Genomic DNA, 22,156 nt, shown 5'->3' on the forward strand with positions numbered 1-22,156 from the left:
CAAAAACAAAGCACAGACCTCGTTTCTAAGAGACCTACAATTCTGTATGAGTGCAGTGCCCAGAGCCCTCGTTGTGGATGGCCTTGCTGTTTGTTTCTGGTATCAGCTTGGCTGTTGAGACTACAGCCTAAGTGGGCTGCATCTGTTTCGCTGAAGCCAGAAGGCCAATGTTCAGTAGAGGGGTGGGCTAATACACACACTCAATACCATCAGATACAGTGTCACTGGTCCTATCAGTCACTGCAGAGCTTCATCAGCAAGGCAATGGGAGAGGTTCCTGTTGATAGATCTTAGCAATAAAAGTATTCCTTCATTTATATTTGCTGTGTTGTAAAGATCTCGCAGATAAAATTGCTTCATTGTATACTTAAAACCATTTTGGGGTATAGAAGAAATTTGTATTTTTTATTTTCATTTTCAGGTGAAGGAAGAAATCTGAAGGGTTAAGTGATTTGTCTAAGATCACCAGGCTAATAACTATTAGAAGGTCCAAGGACTATTCTGTTTTTCCATCTCTCTGTCAGCTTCTATTTGATATTCAGTCATCTGCTGTATGAATTAATAGAAAAGTGGCTGTGTAACAATAGCATTTAAGACTGTTTACCAATACATCTGACAGCAGCATTCAGACTTCTGGTTGGCTACTGCTGTTGCATCACTGGTTCTACTATACTGATGGTCAGCCATGCAGCTTGTCAGTGTCACAGACTTAACAACTGACAATTAGAATCCTTGTATGCTTGCCCTGTCTGTAGGGGTTGGAGGAAGATGCAGGTAGGGGCGTATTTTCAGGTGGTTTGCGTTAGGTTTTTAGGGTCTGGATAGCATAAAATTTTTAATTGGATCACGTGGCGGCAATGACTTTCTTGTTCAATTAGAAAACATAACATGCCAATGATTTTCAAAAACTATGGTGAATTGTAGAGACCTATTAAGAAATATTATGGGGTGCCTAGATGGCTCAGGCAGTTAAATTCCAACTCTTGATATCAGCTCCAGTCTTGATATCAGGGTCATGAGTTCAAGCTGTGCATTGGGCTCTGCACTGGGCTTGGAGCCTACTTAAAAAGAAAGGAAAAAAAATTACAAGGGCTTCTCTCAAATTCATGTACACGTAAAATAACCAGCAACTTAGGGTAGCTGTTCATTAATGCTAAGGGGAGGACCAAAAAAAAAGGCTTACAATTTAGCAGGAGGGATCACAGTGAATTGAAGTGATCTTAGAAGACTTGGATTTTTGTAGTGGAAGTAAAATTCACATGCCATAGGTGATACAGTGGTGGGCATTCTAGATGATGGTTTGAAGATAACAGAAAAAATTGGCCAAAACATGGAAATGAATAAAGCATGTTGGAAATGTAATTAAATTAAATTAAATTAAATCCATTCCTCTAAACATGGGAGTTTATAATAGGGTGACAGATTGATGTTAAAAATTGGGAAGATTATGGGTGGCTCTAAATGCCAGTAGGAATAGTTGATTCTGTAGCTTTGAGGAAAGAAGTAGTTAGTTGAGTATTTTGAGATGATGCTGATATGTAAGAAGTAGCATTTTCCCTGGTGGCTGTGCCAGGATGGAATGAAGAAGCCAGGGGGAAACAGACTATCCCAAGAGCAACAAGTTAGCAAATGGGGCAGACATCCAGATGTGAAGTGACCAGTTGAAAAGCCTGCTGTCTGCTGCCTGTGAGGAGCAGGCTGGAAGGACCTAGCCATGCAGCCAGGGCTGGCTGCAGGAGTCCCTGTGCAGACACTGCACCAGCTTTAGTACACTTGCTCTTGGCTACAGCTTCCTTCCCCACACAGTTACAAATGGTTGCTATGGCTCAAAGGGAAGTTTTATTCATCTCTCTTTTACCTAGTCCATCAGGAGTAGCCTGAGAGATGATGGGGAACTTGGCAAACACCTCCCGTATGAATTCATTTCTTCCTATTTGGTGCCATCTTGTGTCACATTGACTCATCTTGAATCGAATTATATCACGTTGAATTGAAAGGACGTGTATGCCTAATCCTTTGGCCCCTGGGCTCTGTGTCCTCTCTTCTAAGCCGTGTCTATCAGGCAGCTCTCTCAGTGCTGGGGGATGTGTGGGTTGTTGCTGGCCGTGCAGCAGTGAACACCACACCTGTCCTAATAATTGATCCATATGTGTTTTACAAGTAGTGCTTCCTTTTGGGAAATGATAGTATCACCGACAGAAGGAGGCATTGTTTGGGAGAGGTGAGTGCGTTAGGGTCCCCAAGACCACCTGTTTGGAAGATTTGCTAGGAGTACAGGAATCAGTAAGTATTATGGCTGTGATTTATTACAATGAAAGGCCACACAGCAAAATCAGCAAAGGGAAAGGCATATGGGGCAAAGTCTGGAGACAACCAGGTGCAACCTTCTAAAAGTCCTTTCCTAACAGAGCCACATGGGTTGTGACAACACATGTGAAAGATTGTCTCCTAGTCTCGTTAAAGGCTCAGTGCCCAGCGTTTTTACTGGGGGTCTGGTTGCATAAGCACCTCCTGCCTGGCACACACCCAAGTCCCAGACCTGCTAGAGGAAAGCAGGTGTGCAGCATAAACCACATTGTTTGTACCAACACGTTAGATGTAGTGAGCCACTCTGAGCTGTTTGGGAGAATTGGGGAACTCTCTTGAAATCCAAGTTTCTACATACCAGCCAAGGGCCAACTTTGCGAGCTGGCCTTATAAGGAGAGTGATCTCCAGCCTGCTGGGTCAACCCCCTTGTTCTTGGAATGATGGCTATCACTTTAGTTGCTGAGAAAGAGGGACTGGTGGAGAAATTTTTCAAAATCCATGAAGGTCTGATGTTAAGTCATGTTTCTGGAAGTGAGATTTGAGTATGGGACAAAAGAAAAGGATTCAAGGAGGAGTCAGAGCATAGAGGGCTGAGAGCCATCCTGGTTTGTTTTGTGCAGGAGATGAGAGAAGCAGATGGAGAACATGAATGTGCTTTAGGAACTGAAGAGAATGGAGAGGCTCAAAATGGAGAAAGTGCTCCATAGTATATAAAATACTACAGACTGGTAGAAATTCTGGGGACTGCAGAAAAGTGCCATTGGGAATTCTTTTAATAATGTGTAAATTGATTTTTTTTCTTACAGTGATCTATACACATTAAGGCAAGACTTTTTCAGCCAGGACCTTAATAGCTTCCCTGCCCATTACATCTTTGTTTTCTTTTGATCACTTTACACAATCCTCTCTTCAAATGTTTTTTGTCATTGCCTTGCTTTAGTTTATTTGGGCTTATAGATGTCACAGGCAGATAGAAATGGATAAGCTTTGGGAGGACTAACCAAAGTTCTTTGAGCATTACTGCCTACTTCTCTCTGGTAATTGACAGCAGCCACCAAAAAACATCTCTTCTGTTCTTGATGGATAAGTAATTCTGTTTATTCATTTAAGAGGATTGTGTTTGCTATTCCATTAATCTCATTGCTGCTTGCCAGTGAAAAATAAAAATTGAAAGCTGATTATTTTGAGTCCCAAGGGGATGGAGAAAGTGTTTGAATTTCCTACAACACCCTTGGACTCTACCCAGACCCTGATTTCTAGGTCCTAACTCTGATATTTAATTTCTCTCTTTGTGGGTTCTTAGATGTTCATATCGTGCAGAACCTCTGAGGTGGATGCCCATCATCACAAAGAACCATGTGACCCAACAGTGGCTTTCCTTTTACTTATAATAAAACTCAATCTGAACCACATTTATTTGGGGAAAAGAAACAACTTTTTGTGGCTGACTTGAGTAGTTAGTGGCACAGCAAATACTGGTGCCTCCTCTCACATTACAGATGATTCAGGAGTGAGAAGTTCTGGGATGGTGGAGGTTGGAGGACACAAGTGCTAACTGTGGCATTTGCAGTGCTAGTCACCTTGAGTGGTGGGCCACTTCTGGCCTTACTTCTTTGGACTTCAGGAGGGCGAGTGTGTGCTGTGATTAAACTGGTTTTAAATTCTCTATCTCTTGTCCTAACATCCCAGGGCTTCCAGCAAAAATTCTCCTTCCACAGTAAAGAGATTGTGGCTATCAGCTGTTCCTGGTGCAAGCAGGCGGTAAGTTTGGGGATGAAATAAAACAAAGTGGGCTCATGTTTTATCAAAGTAGACTTACATCATTACTTGAGTTGCTGTCTATAAGTGGAAGGTTCTAATTTATGTATTATTTCTCTCACCTAGGATCCTTGAAGGAAGAAAGATAGATTAAAACTATAGAACTATAGCTTATATGACCTGGGAGAAACTAGAGAGGTCAATCAACCCCTTCATTTATGTACACTGAAACCTAAGATCAGAGACTGGGAAATCCTCCCCTGGTTCTCACCCTGGGTCTATAGTCGAGGACTTCTCATCCCTAGAACGTATTTCTTCCACCACACTAGATTGTTGATAACTCCTCTATGGTTGGATTTTGCAACATTAGATAATCTCTCTAACACTGGAATCCAGCCATCTTGCTTCTTCTGTTTTTTGATGTGGGTGACTTTTATGGGGTTGCGTTGGGGTCAGGGGCAGTCCTGTACTCTCTTTAGGCTTGGATCTGGTTACAGCTGTGCAAATGCTCATTGAAATGTAACTCTTCTTTATATTTGGGCATATATATTCATTAGGATCCAATGGTAGTTTCCCTGTTTTCCTCTTTTATCTATCCTTTATCCATTGTTTATCTCCTCTGTTCCAACCAGATGGTTCATTTTCTTGTTTGCTTATGCACCTGTTCTTTTTTTTTTTTTTTAAACAGATGATGCTAACTCATGGGTTGGCAGACCGTGGCCCATAGGCCAAATCTGACATGGCCTGTTCTTATAAATAACATTTTATTGGAACACAGCCATGCCCATCCATTTACATATTGTCTATGGCTACTTTCATGTTACAACAGCAGAGTTGAGTAATTGCAACAGGGACAGTATGGCCCCTTAAAGCTAAACTATTTACTAGCTGGGCCTTTTGTAGAAAAAGCTTGTGGACCTCTGCTCTAATCTCTCAGTTCACCTACTTTGTTGAATGACTGTATGACTGTGGCATAGAGTCCACTCATTGCATAGACAACCTGAAAAGAAAGGACTGCGGTGTTCAAGGTAAGTTAAGGTTTTGCAGGAAGACTTCAGCCCTCTACATACATCAGATTTAACTAGCCAAATGAGCACACAGGGCAGGAGCAGATGCATTTAGTTGAAACACATAAAATTGATATTTTTTGTGGGGCAAAAGCTTTTGAATTTGGGAAATTTTATGACATTTGACCTATATCTCTCTAGCATAATTTCCCTAGTTCCCTACGTATCAAGAGAACCTACTGTCACTAGGTAGGGATGCACTAGTCTGGAAAGTTCAATGCTTACTGTATCCTCATCCTGCCACATTTTCTAGGCATTTGCATCTCCTTTCAATTAATTTTTACACAAATAATCTTTGTGCTTCTGTTCAAGAACATGCTCATAAATGAGCATAAATGACTCATAAGGTCATTCTAGTCCTTGAATGAAACTATGCCATCAAGGCAGTATCTCCACCTGGGGAGAAAGAAACTGATTCAGGTTTCAGGTGTCTCTAACAGCATCTATGCTGTGAGTTTCCCTGATCTGTTGAGACTCCACGTGTGGGATAACATCATTGATAGTTTGAGCTCCTATGGACTACATTGGCTCCACTCCTGTAGCAACCAGGCTGTAGTGAGAGGGTTTCTTCAGCATCCATTGATTTTGGGAACTCAGTCTTACTTTCTGTGAAGCACATGTTCTCTTGTCACTAATTCATAGTCCAATTGAATCATGTTGTAGATGATTTTGCAAGAAGATGAGTTAGTGACAAACAGTTAAATGACAAAAAGTTAAGACAAACCATTTTAAGACAAATTGCATTGGGGATATATTTTAACCCTATTGGTAATCTCTTCAAGAATATCTGATGTCAAAAAAAAAAAAAAAAAAAGAATATCTGATGTCAAACAAGTGCTGTCTGTAGGCACTTTCTGCAGCAGGGGAAAAAAAAAAAACTGGGTCCAAAAGCTAGGTTTTTTGGTTTAGGCTCTGACTCCACCTTGTAAAAATTATGCATTTTTGGACTTTATCTGGATAGCTCTTTGTCTGGGTTGGAGAGTACTCAGGTATAAATTGAGAGTTGAAAGACTGTCTCAGAGATCTTGACTATTTTTTTTAAAGATTTATTTATTTATGATAGACATAGAGAGAGAGAGGCAGAGATACAGGAGGAGGGAGAAGCAGGCTCCATGCCGGGAGCCCGATGCGGGACTCTATCCCAGGTCTCCAGGATCACGCCCTGGGCCAAAGGCAGGTGCTAAACTGCTGAGCCACCCAGGGATCCCGATCTTGACTATTTTAGAAATGCAATGGGCATGCAGTTAGGGGTTTATTTGAATTGCTAAAAGAAAATCAGTTTTGAAGAAGATATTTAGATAATGTTTCTCCAGTATATCACTGTTTGCAGATCACAAATAACTGGTGGTAGGAGAAATTACTAACTTATTTTGCATTCATACTTAATTAGTAATTTGCTACAGGATCATGTGAAGATAGGCAGAAATGAAGACAAATTCTCTCTCTGACACAATTGGGATGGCCATATTTGCCAGGTTTCCTGAGACAGTCCTGATTTATGTTTGTTGTTCCAACATAATTTTTATCAGTGCTCCCTTTCATTTTTAAAATTGTTCCTGTTAAGATGACACATTATGCTTCCATTAAGTATAATGCAGTAGAAACTGATGTAAAAGTTTTTAAAAATCATGGATTAAATCTTTAAGGCCCCAATTGTTGCATAATGTGGATTTTGTTTCTTAGGAAAAAATTGTTACCACACATCATTATCACTTTACACTCAGAAAATGATGGTGACTCAAGTCCATTGGTGCAGAGTTAAGCCACTAATCCTGAGGTATTGTTATGATCACCAGTCTCCATTTACTTTCTTCCTTTCAAAAACAGGAAGCCTTTTAGACTTATCAAGTGTGGTAGGGTCATTGTATTTTTTAGCAGCCCCAGACAAACCCAGCAGAGGCAATTTCTTTCTTACCTCTTAGATTAAGAACTCTCTAGAAGAGACGTCTTGCTTCTTTCCCGGGCTTCCTAAACTAGAAGGACTACCTGTGCTGGATTTACATCAATGATCAGAAAAAAGAGAGGCCAGTGGGAGGACCTGCCTCTCTGCTTGCCTTCATTGCCTCCTCAGCATTATCCCACATCAAGTCCATAACAAGCGCGAGTCAAGTGCAACATCCAGGGTTGGGATCAATAGAACTCTCCGAGACCTCATTATATAAATATCCTAATAAAAGCTTGTAAAGTTTTAACTGGCCTTGACCTACAAAATTGATTTCTTTATCAATTTGTGAAGGGGAATGAGTTGTAAATCTGGTCTCTAAGTTCCAGGGCTGTTTGGGGAGTGATAAGGAACATGTGTCTTCAGGGTCTGCGAGTTTGGGTGAGTGCACGTGGGTGCATGAACTATTCCTTCTTGCTGCAGCAGGGGCCTTTGCCTAGGATTGTTTATTGGCCTGTTTTTCTCCTCAGTTTCACAATAAGGTGACCTGCTTCATGCTGCATCACATTGAGGAACCCTGCTCCCTGGGGGCTCATGCTGCTGTTATCGTCCCGCCCACCTGGATCATTAAGGTCAAGAAGCCTCAGGTAACTTCTGGGACCCTGGTACTGCTGGGCCAGTGCAGAGAAAAAGGAACTGCTGCTTCTTGCTTTTCTTGCCCTCTTTTTTTGGGTTCCTAAAATCTCTGCTCACTCATCCCCCCAGCCCCACGCTCAGCTTCCCCAGTTCATCCCCTTAGCCCAGCACTTGACTGCAGTTGGGCTCTCTCATGGAACCAGCCTCCCTTTCCTAAAGAAATCAAAGTTCCACAGCAGGAATGTTTCCTTCCCATTCATGTGCTAATGAGACTCTCTTTGGGTGTCCTCCTGAGTTCATTAAATACTAGTGGCGGGTGCAGCTAATTCTGACACAACTCTCTTCTCTTCCAGCCTGGGCATCCCCAGGGAGTGAATGTGAGGGCAAACTGTGCAGGCTTCATTGTTTGGTTGAGATTACCACCACTTCCAACCTGAACGGCAGACTGTGGGTCATGACCTTCCTAAATACACAAGGCCTGCTCAGAGAGCAACACTCTTTTCTTAAGGCAAAGTAGAATTTATCCTCTTAATACCTAATCTCATTCTGTATTCAATTCTTGTTGTACATTCTGTCCTAGAGCGTCTCTGTGATATTCCAGGAAACCTTAGTGGTTTCTCAACAGGGTCACAGTCTTTGATAGCAAAATTTCTACCTTTGTCCTATACATCTTAGCCTGTGAGCTGCAAGTTACAAGATGGCATACTTGTAATGCTATGGGGGAAAGAGGATACTTCTGGGGACACAGCTGCCCATAGGATGTCCTTATTGAATGTAATACCTTTAAAAGATATGGCGGTCCTACTTCATATGGTCTTCAGAATCATCCTGCAGGTTATTCTCACTGACTTTGTTTTATTTTAAAAAGTGGTGGATCAGGGAGACTGTTTTGCTTTGTGTGTTTTTACAAAAAGTTCAGCTTCTGCTGATGAGTAACATACAGTAATAATCTTTCCCAGTTACAATCCAACAAAAGCCCTTGGGAAATCCCTTCTTCCAGAGGCAAGTGCAATATCTATGTATTAAAAAATGGGGAATTTAGACTTTTCATCTAATATTTTAGAGCCAAACGCTAAGAGCTGTTAATAAGTGAGTGGCCCAAGGTGACAGCAAGCGTAATACTGCATTTGAAATTCAAGTACCAATTTCCAACCTACTGTTAATTTAAAATCTCTAACCTTTTTACTTCTTTGATTCTCCAACACCTAAAATTCAGTGATCTGAGTTATATATCAAATACTCAGTTAAATCAACATGCTTACACTGAAAACCTTCATGGCATTGAGAAAGCTCCTAGGCATTGGGATATAATGTATGATCCTTGTTCTGAAGAACTATATGGTTTTCCTAAGGAAAGATAAGGGAGTGTCCTAAAGGAGGTGAGTTCTGTTCTACCCCTATAAAGATGGGTGGGATTTAGATCAATGGAGAAGAGAGGAAATAGCAGGCCCGGGGAATGGCATGAGCAAGGGTGCTGTGGCCAAAATCAGACTCAGGAGGCTATGAGACTAGTTTGTACTACATGGGTGGTGACGTATTTCTGTGATATTGCTTTCAGAGGAATGGGGCAGCAGATTGTTTACTCTTAGTTCTAAGACTGATCAGTGAGTTCGGGAGCTATGCTTCTGTTCCATCTGTCATAAAGTTGTCCATCAGCCTTTCACCATTTTATCCATTAAGGATTATTGCCTAAGTCTATTATGTTAGGGGTTTCCGAGAGGTGTTTTTTCGTTGTTTGTTTTTACAATTTTTACTCTTATTTTCCTGCTGGTAATAAGGGAACTAAAAAAAAAAATAAAGCTAATTCATGAAAAATGCTTGAATATTTATTTATCTTTATTTGTAAATTTTCAGAATAATAAGTTGGCAACTTAGCAATGTTATTAGTTGGCTAAAGGTGGTGGTGGTGGTTTTTGGAGAGTATCATTATGAGTTATCAACTTACCTCGTGATATCTAAAACATGTTTCAATCCATTGGCATCATTTTTTTTTGTATTAATGTCTTTGACCAGTTGGACCCTTCTAGATGGCTCTTGTCTCCATTTTTCATGAGCCATGAGGTTTTTGATGCCTTCCTTAGTTTCAGGAATCCTATCATGTTCCAGGATCATTTTAGGCATTTCCTGCCCATACCTAGAAGCAGCCATTTTTCTAAGGAATCTTGGTTACTTTTAATGGTGGATGGTATTTACAGTTCACAGTCTGTTCAAAGTCCAGATAGTTTTCATCACACACCTTCTTATTGTCCTTCTGTGATTCAGGAAAGTGTAATAATAAGGAAAACTAACATTTATGGAATGCTTTTATATGTATTAGGAAATATTTTAAGGACTTTACATTCAGTATCTCATTTTACCATTAAGTACCCCATGGGTATTCCCATGGGGTATCCTATTCCCACGTTGTAGCTGAGGAGAGTGAGGAATTAAAGTCAAATAAATTACCCAGAGCCATAGAATTATTAAATTGTTTAAGGTGACATTTGAACCCAGGGATTCTGATTTTGGAAACTGTGCTCTTAATGGTATGTCATGCTGCCTCACTGTCTTACTATAGCAAGCCTTGCCGAGGCACATATCTTTAAAAATTTTGTAGTCCCTCCTCGTCTGGGCCCCCAAAAGAAAGAATTTAATCAATAACTTAATTCTATTTGTAAGCCAGTGTACAATGAGCGTGGGGGACAATACAGTGGTGGTTAAGAGCTCTAGCTTATGAGTTCACCGCCTAGATTCATAATCTTGCTCTGCTGCTTAGTAACTTGTATAATCTCAAAGAATTTTTTTATTTTTTATTTTTTATTTTTTTTTTATTTTTTATTTTTTTTAATTTTTATTTATTTATGATAGTCACAGAGAGAGAGAGAGAGGCAGAGACAAAGGCAGAGGGAGAAGCAGGCTCCATGCACCGGGAGCCCGACGTGGGATTCGATCCCGGGTCTCCAGGATCGCACCCCGGGCCAAAGGCAGGCGCCAAACCGCTGCGCCACCCAGGGATCCCTTATTTTTTATTTTTAATCTCAAAGAATTTAAAGTCTTTGCCTTCTCGTCTGCAAAGGGTAAATAATACTAGTACCTAATTATAGGGTTTTCACGAGGACTAGGGAGCTAAGAAATGAAAATGAAGCACATAGAACAGTACCTAGCTCATTGTAAAACTCAATAAATGTTAGCTCTTGTTATTTTCCTTGTGAGTACAGAATATCAAATGAAGTTCTACATCAAGAAGAAAACCTTGGGGGATCCCTGGGTGGCGCAGCGGTTTGGCGCCTGCCTTTGGCCCAGGGTGCGATCCTGGAGACCCGGGATCGAGTCCCACGTCAGGCTCCTGGTGCATGGAGCCTGCTTCTCCCTCTGCCTGTGTCTCTGCCTCTCTCTCTCTCTCTCTGTGACTATCATAAAATAAAAATAAAAAAAAAATCTTTAAAAAAAGAAGAAAACCTTGGGCAGTTGTACAGAGGTCAGGAAGGACAGAAGTTATGGTTTCCTGAGCCATCTGTATCTTAATGAGAGAAGATGAGAAGAGATGGATTCTCATGGGGAAAGAGGCAGAGTAGGGGTCACAGCCTGGTGTCTCGGGTGCTCTCAAATGCACCTTGAGATGCAACTGTAACTATTGTATTTTACACTGTAGTGAGATTGTGTGTTCATAGCATGATTATCCCATGGGAGAGAGTTAAGAACTATTCATTTACTGAATTGAAGAATTGAAGAAGACCGAGTAAGCATCCACAATCAGAAAGTGGAAGGAGGAAGAGAATCCTGCAGAACAGGGAGAGACCTTATAGCACAGTTTCATTATTAAAAATAGAAAGAAAATAGGGTAGTCATCAAGGTTAAATTCTGTAGGCATTAAAAAATAACAAGGATTGAAAAAAGTCTTTGTGTTTGGCTATAGATCATTGATGACCATCAAAGCTATAGTTTTTTGTTTTTTGTTTTTTTAAGATTTTAATTATTTAATCATGATTGCTAACACACAGAGAGAGAGAGAGAGAGGCAGAGGCACAGGCTGAGAGAAGCAGGCTTTATGCAGGGAGCCCGACGTGGGACTCCAGGATCACGCTCTGGGCTGAAGGTGTTGCTAAACCCCTGAGCCACCAGGGCTGCCCTAAAGCTATAGTTTTTGGAGTGTGGGTGACAAGCTGTTAGTGATGGTGTTGGAAGCAGTGAGATTAGAGAGTTCATTGGAGACATTGAGAAATGCTAAAAAAAGAATTTGGAAATTAGAGAAGAACAGACAAAATGTTTTTTCTACTTGTAGAATTTATGTATATTTTTTCTGTATATTTTTGTATTCGAGGATACTGCTTAAAAACAAGAAGATATTCTTAACTGAGTGAGGTAGATGTTTAACTCCATTCACAGATGCCATTATAGGCAGTGGGATGTCCACAGATGAAACAGATGTTCACCTGATGTCCACAAAGAGTATCCTCCCTAGGTGAGAAAACTGATACAACAAACTAAACCATTGGGCAGAGAGTTTGTGGATTCTGGAAAAGGAATTCAGCCACCTGTAAATTCTTAATAAAAAGAATGGTCTCGGGGTACATGGGTGGCTCAGCGGTTGAGCGTCTGCCTTTGGCTCAGGTCATGATCCCAGGACCCTGGGATCAAGTCTTGCATCGGGTTCCCCATGGCGAGCCTGCTTCTCCCTCTGCCTACATCTCTGCCTCTCTCTCTGTGTGTCTCTTATGAATAAGTAAATAAAATCTTTAAAAAAAAAGAGTGATCTTCAGGTATCTGGAAGGTTTGCCTCTGTCATCAGTGTGCATCTTGTAGGACAGATACACACAGGGTGGTGAGAGAGAGGATGCCCCACAGGTTGGTTAAACCAGCCATGGTCTATGGGAAGCCACCCCCCCTCCCCATGGGAGGTGATAAAGATGGCTGAGATGTAGGAATGAGGTAGAAGCGTGAAGTAGAAAGGATTGATTTTGGTCGCAGAGATGGTTGGAGGCCAAACAGAAAGTCCTGTTGGTACTCAGTCTTGAAGGATGTGAGGGGCCACACTGGGAAGAGGGCTGAAGAAGGACAACATGAGTTTAGAGAAGATACTGAGAATAGCAGTTAAGGTGGATCACTAGATAAAGTCAGCTTTACTTTTGATGCTTATGTCTAAGAAAATGACCCAAGAGAGGAAGAAAGCCATTTGTGTGTATAACAGCCAGGAAAAGCAGGTTGTAATGAAGTGGAATCAAACTATATATTTTACATATCTATTAAAGGATGGCTGGTTCTGAGTAGATCATCACTCTGTGACCAGCTGTGTGAAGCTTGGATGGTATGGAGAATGGGGCTGGTTTGGATGGTCTGCTGGGTTTCATCACCAAATCATTTGGAGAGAGCTAGAAAACAAAAGATGATGGAATTTAGAAGACAGTCAAGAATTAAAAGCAACCCAAATTTTAAGAATCAAGCACAAATCTGTTCATATATTTAAAGGCAAAGTTATATTTAATGTTACAGATGTCACAGTTTCTCCTCTGGACTGAAAATGTTAGAGGATAATACTTTGGATAAACAAGTTAAAGATGTTAAAATATGAGCACTTGGAGCTGTTGGAGAAAGACCCATGATATGTGAATTTTTGTGGGGTTAAATTATAGGAGACTAGAGGTGTGTGTTTTTAATAAATGATGTCATTCTGCACATAATACTTTAAAACTTGGCTTTCCTAGTTTAAAAAAATCTTGGAGAAAAATTTGTATTAATACATGTAAATTTAACTCCTTTGAAAACTGCTACATATATTCTATACTATAAATATATTACAGTTTATTTAGCCAACTCCCTATTGGTGGAGATTTATAGTCTTTTTTTTTTTTTTTTTTTTTTTTTAGTCAAATCACTAGTTGGATTTATTACAAAAGTTGAAGTTGCAAAATTACATGTTAAAGTTGGTGTTAACTTTTTCATCTTCTAACTTCAAAATTTGGAATTGATATTCATACCAACCTTGAAAAAAATAGTTATCACGATAAAAACTAAGCAGTTAGCAATCACAATATAGTAATATCTTGTTAAAAAGGTCACATGATGCATGACTTTTGGAATCCCAATAAAAACAAATGGAAAAAATCAACCAGCAGGAAACAAGATCAACCAGCAGGAAACAAGCATTTGAGGAAGAAAAAGTCCATTTTGCATGGAAAACTTCCTGCTCATGTGTGTGTGTGTATATATATATATATATATATATATATATATATATATAGTTTCAAATGGTCTCCTTATAAAAAATTCTGCAGTCAACTCCTTAGCCCATATGGGTTTCTCCATGTCAATCTCTTATTCGTTATGATCAGATAATGTGAAAATGCTGGAGACCCAGAACATGTAATAGCTATGATCAGCCATCTCTTTCAGAATTGCTCAAGCCATTTCCTTTGTTCAATTCTAAAGATTAGGCAATACTTGCTGCAATTTAACCAAATATCCCTGAGAAATAGCAAAGACTCTGTCCTTATCATTTGGAATTAGTTTTCTTTATTTCTCTGCTTGCCTATGGAACAACTTTTGTCATGGTGGTGCAGCTGGAGTGGGGCAGCAGGAGAATACCGTCTAATAGATGAAGTCCATGCCTCTCCTACTATCCATCAGAGTTTTGTCCCATATAATGGGGGAAGGCTTCATTTGGCATGATGAAGTATGAGATATCTTCTCCTTAGAGCTGTTGTTATAACCTGTCCTTTGTGATCCCATAATCTGGGAAAACCCCTGAAGGGTATTAAGAGGTAATTAAGTTTTATTTACAGTTGAGTGATTTACCTGTAGGCTTTTTTTCTTTTTCTTTTTTCTTTTTTTTTTTATTTTTATTTTTAACAGCCCAGGAAGGGGTCCTGACTATGAGAGAGGCTTTTGTTGATAGGATTATTTCTGTAGTAAAGTAATACTGCCCCAATACCTGGCATAGAAAAAAATAAAGTAAAACAAAAGGCCTTTATCTATTCTTAGAACTTGAACAAAAGAGTAGACACTGAATGTACGGGGGCAAATGCTGTTAGAGTCAGAAAAATGCAAAAATCCATATGAGGGTATAACATTTCACTGGATGGTGTTCAACTTGCCAAGTAAATCCTTTGTATCACTGAATTAGCTGCCCTTGATAACAGAGATGCTTTGTTTAAGAACACAGGACAAGTATCGATGGTTTCTTGGATAATGCAACCAACAATTCTACAAAATAACTTCTTGGAATAATTTTTATGTTCTTGAAAAGCATGCTATTTTAATTCTCACAACTGACCCAGGCAGGGTGAGCAATATCTCAGATTAGCAAGACTAGCTAACTTGTCTTGTCATGGCTGAAACACAACCCAAATCTGCTTTCACATCCATCTGTTCCTCACTGGATGATGATACCTTCTAAAAGAAGTTCTGTGTTGAGACCGAGATACATATTTACACATGAACAGAAGGAAGCCTTGGGGATTTTGAGGTGTGCTGTGAAATCCCATACTGCTTATCTTTTGCTATTTGACTATCCATAGGGCTGTAAGCTTCCTCAGAGTTCACATAGAAGCGTCCAGGTACTGTAAGTCAATCGCTGTGCTTCATCTGGGCTCCCTTGTTCTGTGAGATGAAGACCTCACGTGCATTTGGCTCCATGAGGCTCAGAAACATTCATATTTGCTATATCTGTGTGAGAAAGGCCATTGTTGTATGTTCCCTATTAGAGTTGAGTTCTTTGCCTGCTCTGTTTTCAGACATGAAGCCTTCTTTTGATGTGTTTTCTAACTATTTCCCAAACATGCTTGATCTGCAGAATCCCTTGAAGAACTGTGATTTCTGTGATCAGGCAAGTTTAGGGAGTGATCTTAGTCTGATCCATTAGACTTTTCTCATAGTGCTTATTTATTGAGTCCTGCCAAGAACCAAGTCCTATAGCGTGTTCCTGAAAGCATGTGGCTCCCTGCATTGCTCTTGGCAATAAATGAACTAAAACAACAAAGAAGTTAGGAGACAAGAATTCATTTCTGAAAGATCCTTTCCAAAATCAGGAAAGATCAGTAAGTGTTGTGAATTATAATATTGATTCATTTCAACAATGATTTGAGTGCATACTATGTGCCAGGCATTTGTGCTCAATGCCGGGGATATACAGCTGTGAACGAGGCAACTAACATTTATGGAAGTGCTTATCATGGGACGATACCAAGCTAACTGCTTCACATACCTTTTCCCGTTTTAACTTCACAACTGTCCTGGGAGGTAGGTATTATCACCTTCGTTTTAAAATTAAGGAATCATTATTTCAAAAGCTTGACTGACGTGGCCAAGGTCATAGATCTCGTAACTGGAAGACCCAGAATTACCACCCGTTGTGTCAGATTCCTCAGCTCATGCTCTTTATCCCATTGAAATTATGCTTTAGTCCAGTATGTATGTCCCCTCACTTTTCCCTTTTACTTCAGAGGTTCCCAACTCTGGCTACACACTACAGTTGCCTGGGGAACTTTTCAAAAGTATCTTTGCCTGGGCCTTACTCCAAACAAAGAATATTTGGGGAGTCCACATCAGCATTTTTAAAAGAACTCTGGGTGAGGCCAATGTGCAGTGATTGGTTGAGAACCATTCGATATCATTAATTGCCCTCCTAATAGTTTCTAGCATTCTTCTTGGGACTGATTCATTGTTTCCAGTTTCCAGGTAGTTCTTCCCTTTTAAACAAAGTAGTTAACACGTAGGAAATACTTTAGTAATGCAAACGTTTCCTCAAAGTGGAACATGGTAGTAGATCAACTTAAAGAGGAATTCAGAAACTTGGAGTTCTTTATGTAGGACGAGTGTAGTCTACAGTGAGTGGTAAGAAATAACCTGGGGCCTAGAGCACCCATGAACTTCTGGATCTCTCTTTTCTGGTGAGACTCAGAACCTGAAAACTCTTTCAATCTGATGGAGGAAGAAAACTTCCTTCATCCTTGATGAGTACCAGCTACAGAGCAACATATTTTTTTATGGTCCAAATGAAAGTAAAAAAAAAAAAAAAAAAAGTAGTTTCAATCTTGCTAATTTGAATGTGTTAATATCTGTACTCTAGACTAAGGTTTATTTTGAATGCGGTAAGAAAAAAATACCCAGGAACCTAAGAATAGATATCTAAGTTTCTTGAAGCTGTTTGAAAATCTTTATCTGCTTGGGCAATGCATGTGTATATATGCTTATATAAACTTTTAAGTTAAGAATTCTGTGTTTCAGGCATTCAACAGTTTGCTAACCATCTATGGTATGATAGTAACATCTTGCCTTTGTGAAGATGGCAATGTAATTAATTATTGACTCTCCACTAATTAAACCAGTGAGTTGTGACTGTCCCTTAAGAGAGGTTCTTCTCAAAGCATCTGTATCATATATTAAGAGTAAATGGTTAGTTGAAGTAATCACAAGGTTGGGGCCCATAACATTCCTAGAAAGAGAAAAATGGGGAAACTAAACTTGGGGTCACTGTATTCCACAAGTTGGAGGCACTTCTATGAGAAGAATAAATCAAGGCTACCAGGGGAGGGAAGACTTTTTAAACCAATAGGTCTTTAGAGAAAGAGAGCAATGATTGCCACTCTACTAATATTAAAAGAAACTTCAGGTGAGCCTTATCTCTGCATTTTAAAACTTTGCCATCAGGGCTGATAGGATAGTTGGATCATAATGTTCCACTAGGGTTGAGCCATTTTATGACTATTACTAGAAAGGTCATTACCAAAAAAAAGGTAAACAGAGAAAAAAAAGAAAAAAGAAAAACATGAAAAATGGCCTCCTTTTTTACATTTCCACATAGGTGATCTCCATACCAGGAGGTGAACTTGAACTTGGTTGGGCGGGAGACGGACCTGGTTGGGCGGGAGACTGGAGCCCCTCAGAGAATTTGGGATTCTTCCATTTTTACTGGGAGGGTTGGCAGGTATAACATGTGTTGTTATGTGAGTCCATGAGAGCCTCCAGGGTTCTAACTCCCTGCCTCTCCGTGTGGTGGGGAGTCAGTCGCTCACTCTGAAGCACTCGACTGGTTTCTGTCTGTGGCTTACCCATGAACAGTGGCTTGGAAGTGTCAAAGCATGAGAAGCATGCAGTGGAACAGCATGTGCTGCCTTCATCTCCTACATGGTTCTGCATGGGAGGTTCGTGGGCTGTCTGCCTTAGAGCTCAGGTGTTTCTTTCTTTCCCCACAGAACTCATTGAAGGCTTCAAATCGGAAGAAGAAGAGAACAAGCTTTAAAAGAAAAGCCAGTAAAAGAGGAACTGAAGTAAGTGTTTCAGGACAATGTCCCAATAAACTATATTCTCCTTACTGTAACCACCTCTGTCCATTGTGATCTGGCCCAAGCTTCTTTTTCTGATAAATTTTCTACTCCACTTCCATCCTTCACTATACTTTTATGAACCACACTGGAATTCTTTTCTATTTCCAAAAAAATGTGTGTATGTGTAACCTTCTGCTACTTCAGAATCAGAGCATTTGTACTTGTCCGTGAAGTACTGTCCCAAAAACGATGAAGAACTAACATTTCTAGAATGCTCAAGAGCATACAGAATAACACCAAAAGCATGGCTTATTCTCTAGGGCAAATTATAGCTTGAGATCCTTTCTTCTAAGCTTTATATGGACTATCTTGTTAAGAGTAAGCCATGTGACATAAGATGGAACTTTTTTACTTGGAGACATCAAGGGTTAGTGGTGGTGGTGGGGTGCTGGTAGCTGCTTCCATTGCTTTTGGGCTACCTGTCCAAGTCATGGATGGATGTCTCAATAGTGTTGCTTTCTTCCTTTAGCAGGAAAACAAAGGTCGTCCTTTTGTGATAAAACCTATCTCTTCTCCTCTCATGAAACCCTTGCTTGTGTTTGTGAACCCCAAGAGTGGAGGCAACCAGGTGAGTCATTTTTCATGATTTTAACTTGGAATCTCAATGCTTTCTTGAAAACAGTTCCCAGCACCAACTACCTAGGACTCCAAGTGTTGGAAGAAAACCAATTTCCCAGGGACAGGGTTATTGTTATAGGGCATAGCCTTATACATTGCAGGGTTATGCAAAATCTAGAGGTCCTATGTTTATCTCTCAGCTTCCAAGTAAGATTATACCAGAGGCCTCTCTAAAAACCTGTTGACATTTTCCTTACAAAATTTAAAAAAAGTCATTCCAAAATCTCTTAATTAATATGTTTCAGGGTTTCTCAACTCTTACTGTTAGGAAGCTCTTTACGGACTTTGTTGCTTCCCCTTTTAAGTTAGACTTCTGTCCCTATCGAGAGGAAAGCGAGAACAATGGCTCATCATTGCCAATGATCATTAACAACAAACACCACCAAAGCTGTCAAAAATATCACCTTCTAAAGGTTTCACTTGGTCCTTGCCCAAATCGTGTAGCATAATTAATCACTACCTCATTTGAGGAGGAAGAAATGCCTAAGAAGTATAATTCATTAATTAAGTATAATGACCTACCCGAAGTGACACAACTCTCTAAGGACAGACTTTGTTCTAGAATCTAGGTCTTTGTCTCCTCATATGCTTCTCTTTCTACTCTGAGGCTCCTTACCAGTACTCTTATTTGGCTTTGATTTTCTCTATCTTCATGTGAGAATGGATGATAAGATATTTTATCTGTCCTCTAAGTGCACATTTTACATTTAGAGGTGAGATTCCTTGAAGTTCACACTTAACAACTAATGATCTGAAACTGCATACTTAACCCCATATAGGGAGGGGAGCCATATAATTAGGAATGATATTCTTACTACTAAGGATACTGGGCATTTTCCAGAATGGACTAATTATAATAAAGCTTCTCCTAAGAGAGCTTGTGATTTATTATTTTTATTTTATTTTATTTTATTTTTAAAGATTTTATTTATTTATTCATGAGAGATACAGAGAGAGAGGCAGAGACACAGGCAGAGGGAGAAGCAGACTCCATGTAGGGAGCCCGATGTGGGACTTGATCCCAGGTCTCCAGGATCACACCCTGGGCTGAAGGCAGCGCTAAACTGCTGAGCCACCTGGGCTGCCCCCAAGAGCTTAATGATTTAAAGAAAATATTATTTCTCCATTTCTTTATTTCCTTTAAAATTCTTGATAACTTGCTGTGTTAAAAATCTTTAACATGGTAGAAAACAGGGAAAAGAAATGTGTTGTTAGCAGATAATCTATTTTCAGCATCCTGCTTTTTTAAAAAGCCAGTGAGTGATGATTTTCATATTGTAATGATGATGATCTTAAGGTTTTTACTGGTGGAGCTTTTCAGGAGTGAGGTTCAGTGTGCCCTGAAACATACTCACTTTCTAGGTCTAGCCTCCATATAGGCCTAAGAGGGTCAGGAGTATGTTTGGGGACCACGGAACAGAGCAAAGATAATGCAATGGAGTCCATGATTTTGACCACTTGAATATCATATGCTAATTCCCAATATATTTTATTATGAAAGTCATTCTAGAGGATGCACTCATCAAATCATAAGCCTTTTTCCTAGGGCATTTAGAAACTTGTAGGTTTTAGGAGCAGATAGTCTAGTAAAGATAGAGCCCATTTTTGTTGGAATCTCTGTAAATTAGTAATGCCAGGGTCTGCAGAGATGATCTGATGTTATTTCCTATTTCACTAATTAGAAAACAAGAAAGTTTAAGTAAATTTTCTAAGGACATTTTGATAATGATACCCAAGGGGCAAATGTGAAAAATAATTCAAGCAACATTAACTATATGTGAGTTTTAAAATGAGTGGTTCAGACTGTGCGTGCTCTGAAATTTCAGAGGCAAGTAGTGCCTTGGGGGTGGTACAAAAGTGGTGTCATGGCAGTGGGTAAATTGAAGATGGATGGACACTACTTAGAGTTATACAGAGAAAGAAGGCTGGAACAGCACCACTTTTCTTCTCCTGTTCATCCTTTAAGGATTGGAACCATTTCTCAAAATTAATCACCCTGTCCAGGGCCGTAGTCCCATAGCCCTTGGTACAAATCTGTATTTTGTGAATTGCAACATAAGTACTCTGTGTGTGTCCTGCTAAGATACAGACTCCATTATGCCTGGGGTTGCACCTTTCAACCTGTGGTTTCTAGTATGTGGGATATGGAAATGAACAAAGAATTGTATAATAGGCAATTGGGATTTTACAGAAGATTATCTGGACGGTGGCTTTGTTACTGCTGAGAATTCAGGAAAGGAAAGAATTATTTTGGAAAAGAAGTTGAGGTGTGTTCAAGGAACTGTAAGTGACCGTGAGATATTCAAATAAGAAATGCCCAGTTATTAGAGACAGAGGACTTAAATGATTGGCTCTCATTTTATGCATTTTGGTTTACAAGATTACTTCTAGACTAGGATTCTCAGAAGTATGACTAACCAAATCAAGATGAATATTGTATAACTCTACATTTCTATATACTTTCTTTATAAAACAGAATACTAAGCCTAATAAATGAAGGGCATTGCTTCTAAGCACAGTGTGAAATGTTGAGAGTGCTTTATTTTTTTAAATATTTTATTTATTTATCCATGAGAGACAAGGAGAGAGAGAGAGGCAGAGACCCAGGCGGAGAGAGAAGCAGGCTCCATGCAGGGAGTCCAATGTGGGACTTGATCCCAGGTCTCCAGGATCACGCCCTGGGGTGAAGGTGGCGCTAAACCACTGAACCACCTGGGCTGCCCCAGAGAGCTTTAAAGACATCCGAATACCTATGTATGCTTGCAATCATTCCATCTGATCTCCATCTTCAATCTTGGGAAGGCACAGCATGATTCCCAGGGAAGGGTCGTGGTCATAGATAATCTAATTCCTCTGTTAGGGTCCACCTTTTCCTGTGCTGTGGTTGTCCTATGTCTTTAACATTGCAAATAAGGTTGGATTCTGTGTGATGGGGGAGTCAGAAGGTGAATTGGCTCCCTTGAATCTTGTTTCTTCATTTCTTGTTTTCTTATGAAGAAACTTCATAACTTCAACCTTTTTTAAGACTAAAAGTTCAAAGGAGAACTAAGGATGGCAGTAAAAACTGGGCAAATGAACCCCCCAGGAAGGTGGCTTTGAGAATCTGCTTTTCTTTTCTTTTTTCTTTCTTTTCTTTTCTTTTCTTTTCTTTTCTTTCTTTTTCTTTCCTTTCGGAAGGAGGGAGGGAGGAGTGGGGCGAGGGAGGGAGGGAGGGGGAGGGGAGGGGAGGGGGGGGGGGGGGGGGGGGGGGGAGGGGAGGGGAGGGGAGGGGAGGGGAGGGAGGGGAGGAGAGAAGAGAAGCAGAAGAGAAGCTCCTCTCCTAGATCCTCTCCTCTCCTCTCCTCTCCTCTCCTCTCCTCTCCTCTCCTCTCCTTTCTCTTCCTTTTCTTTTTTTAAAATATTTTATTTATTCATGAGAGACAGAGAGAGAGAGAGAGATGCAGAGACACAGGCAGAGAGAGAAGCAGGCTCCATGCAGGGAGTCCAATGTGGGACTCCTATCCCGATCTTGGGTCTCCAGTATCAGGCCCTGGGCTGAAGGCAGCACTAAACTGCTGAGCCACAAGCCCGAGAGAATCTGCTTTTT

The 22,156-nt window shown here is 40.2% G+C and overlaps 1 protein-coding gene across 1 annotated transcript in view; it reads left to right on the top strand.

The window, feature by feature from the left end:
- The window catches only part of DGKI (diacylglycerol kinase iota), a 428,692-nt gene that overhangs the window by 199,665 nt on the left and 206,871 nt on the right, over nt 1–22,156 (top strand). The window contains 4 exon segments of the mRNA XM_038559441.1: nt 3,998–4,069; nt 7,546–7,662; nt 17,821–17,895; nt 18,422–18,520. Of these exon segments, the coding sequence (XP_038415369.1) occupies nt 3,998–4,069; nt 7,546–7,662; nt 17,821–17,895; nt 18,422–18,520 (363 nt within the window).

The sequence above is a fragment of the Canis lupus genome, chromosome 16 (genome assembly GCF_011100685.1).
Source record: "Canis lupus familiaris isolate Mischka breed German Shepherd chromosome 16, alternate assembly UU_Cfam_GSD_1.0, whole genome shotgun sequence".
In the NCBI taxonomy this organism is placed as follows: Eukaryota; Metazoa; Chordata; class Mammalia; order Carnivora; family Canidae; genus Canis; species Canis lupus.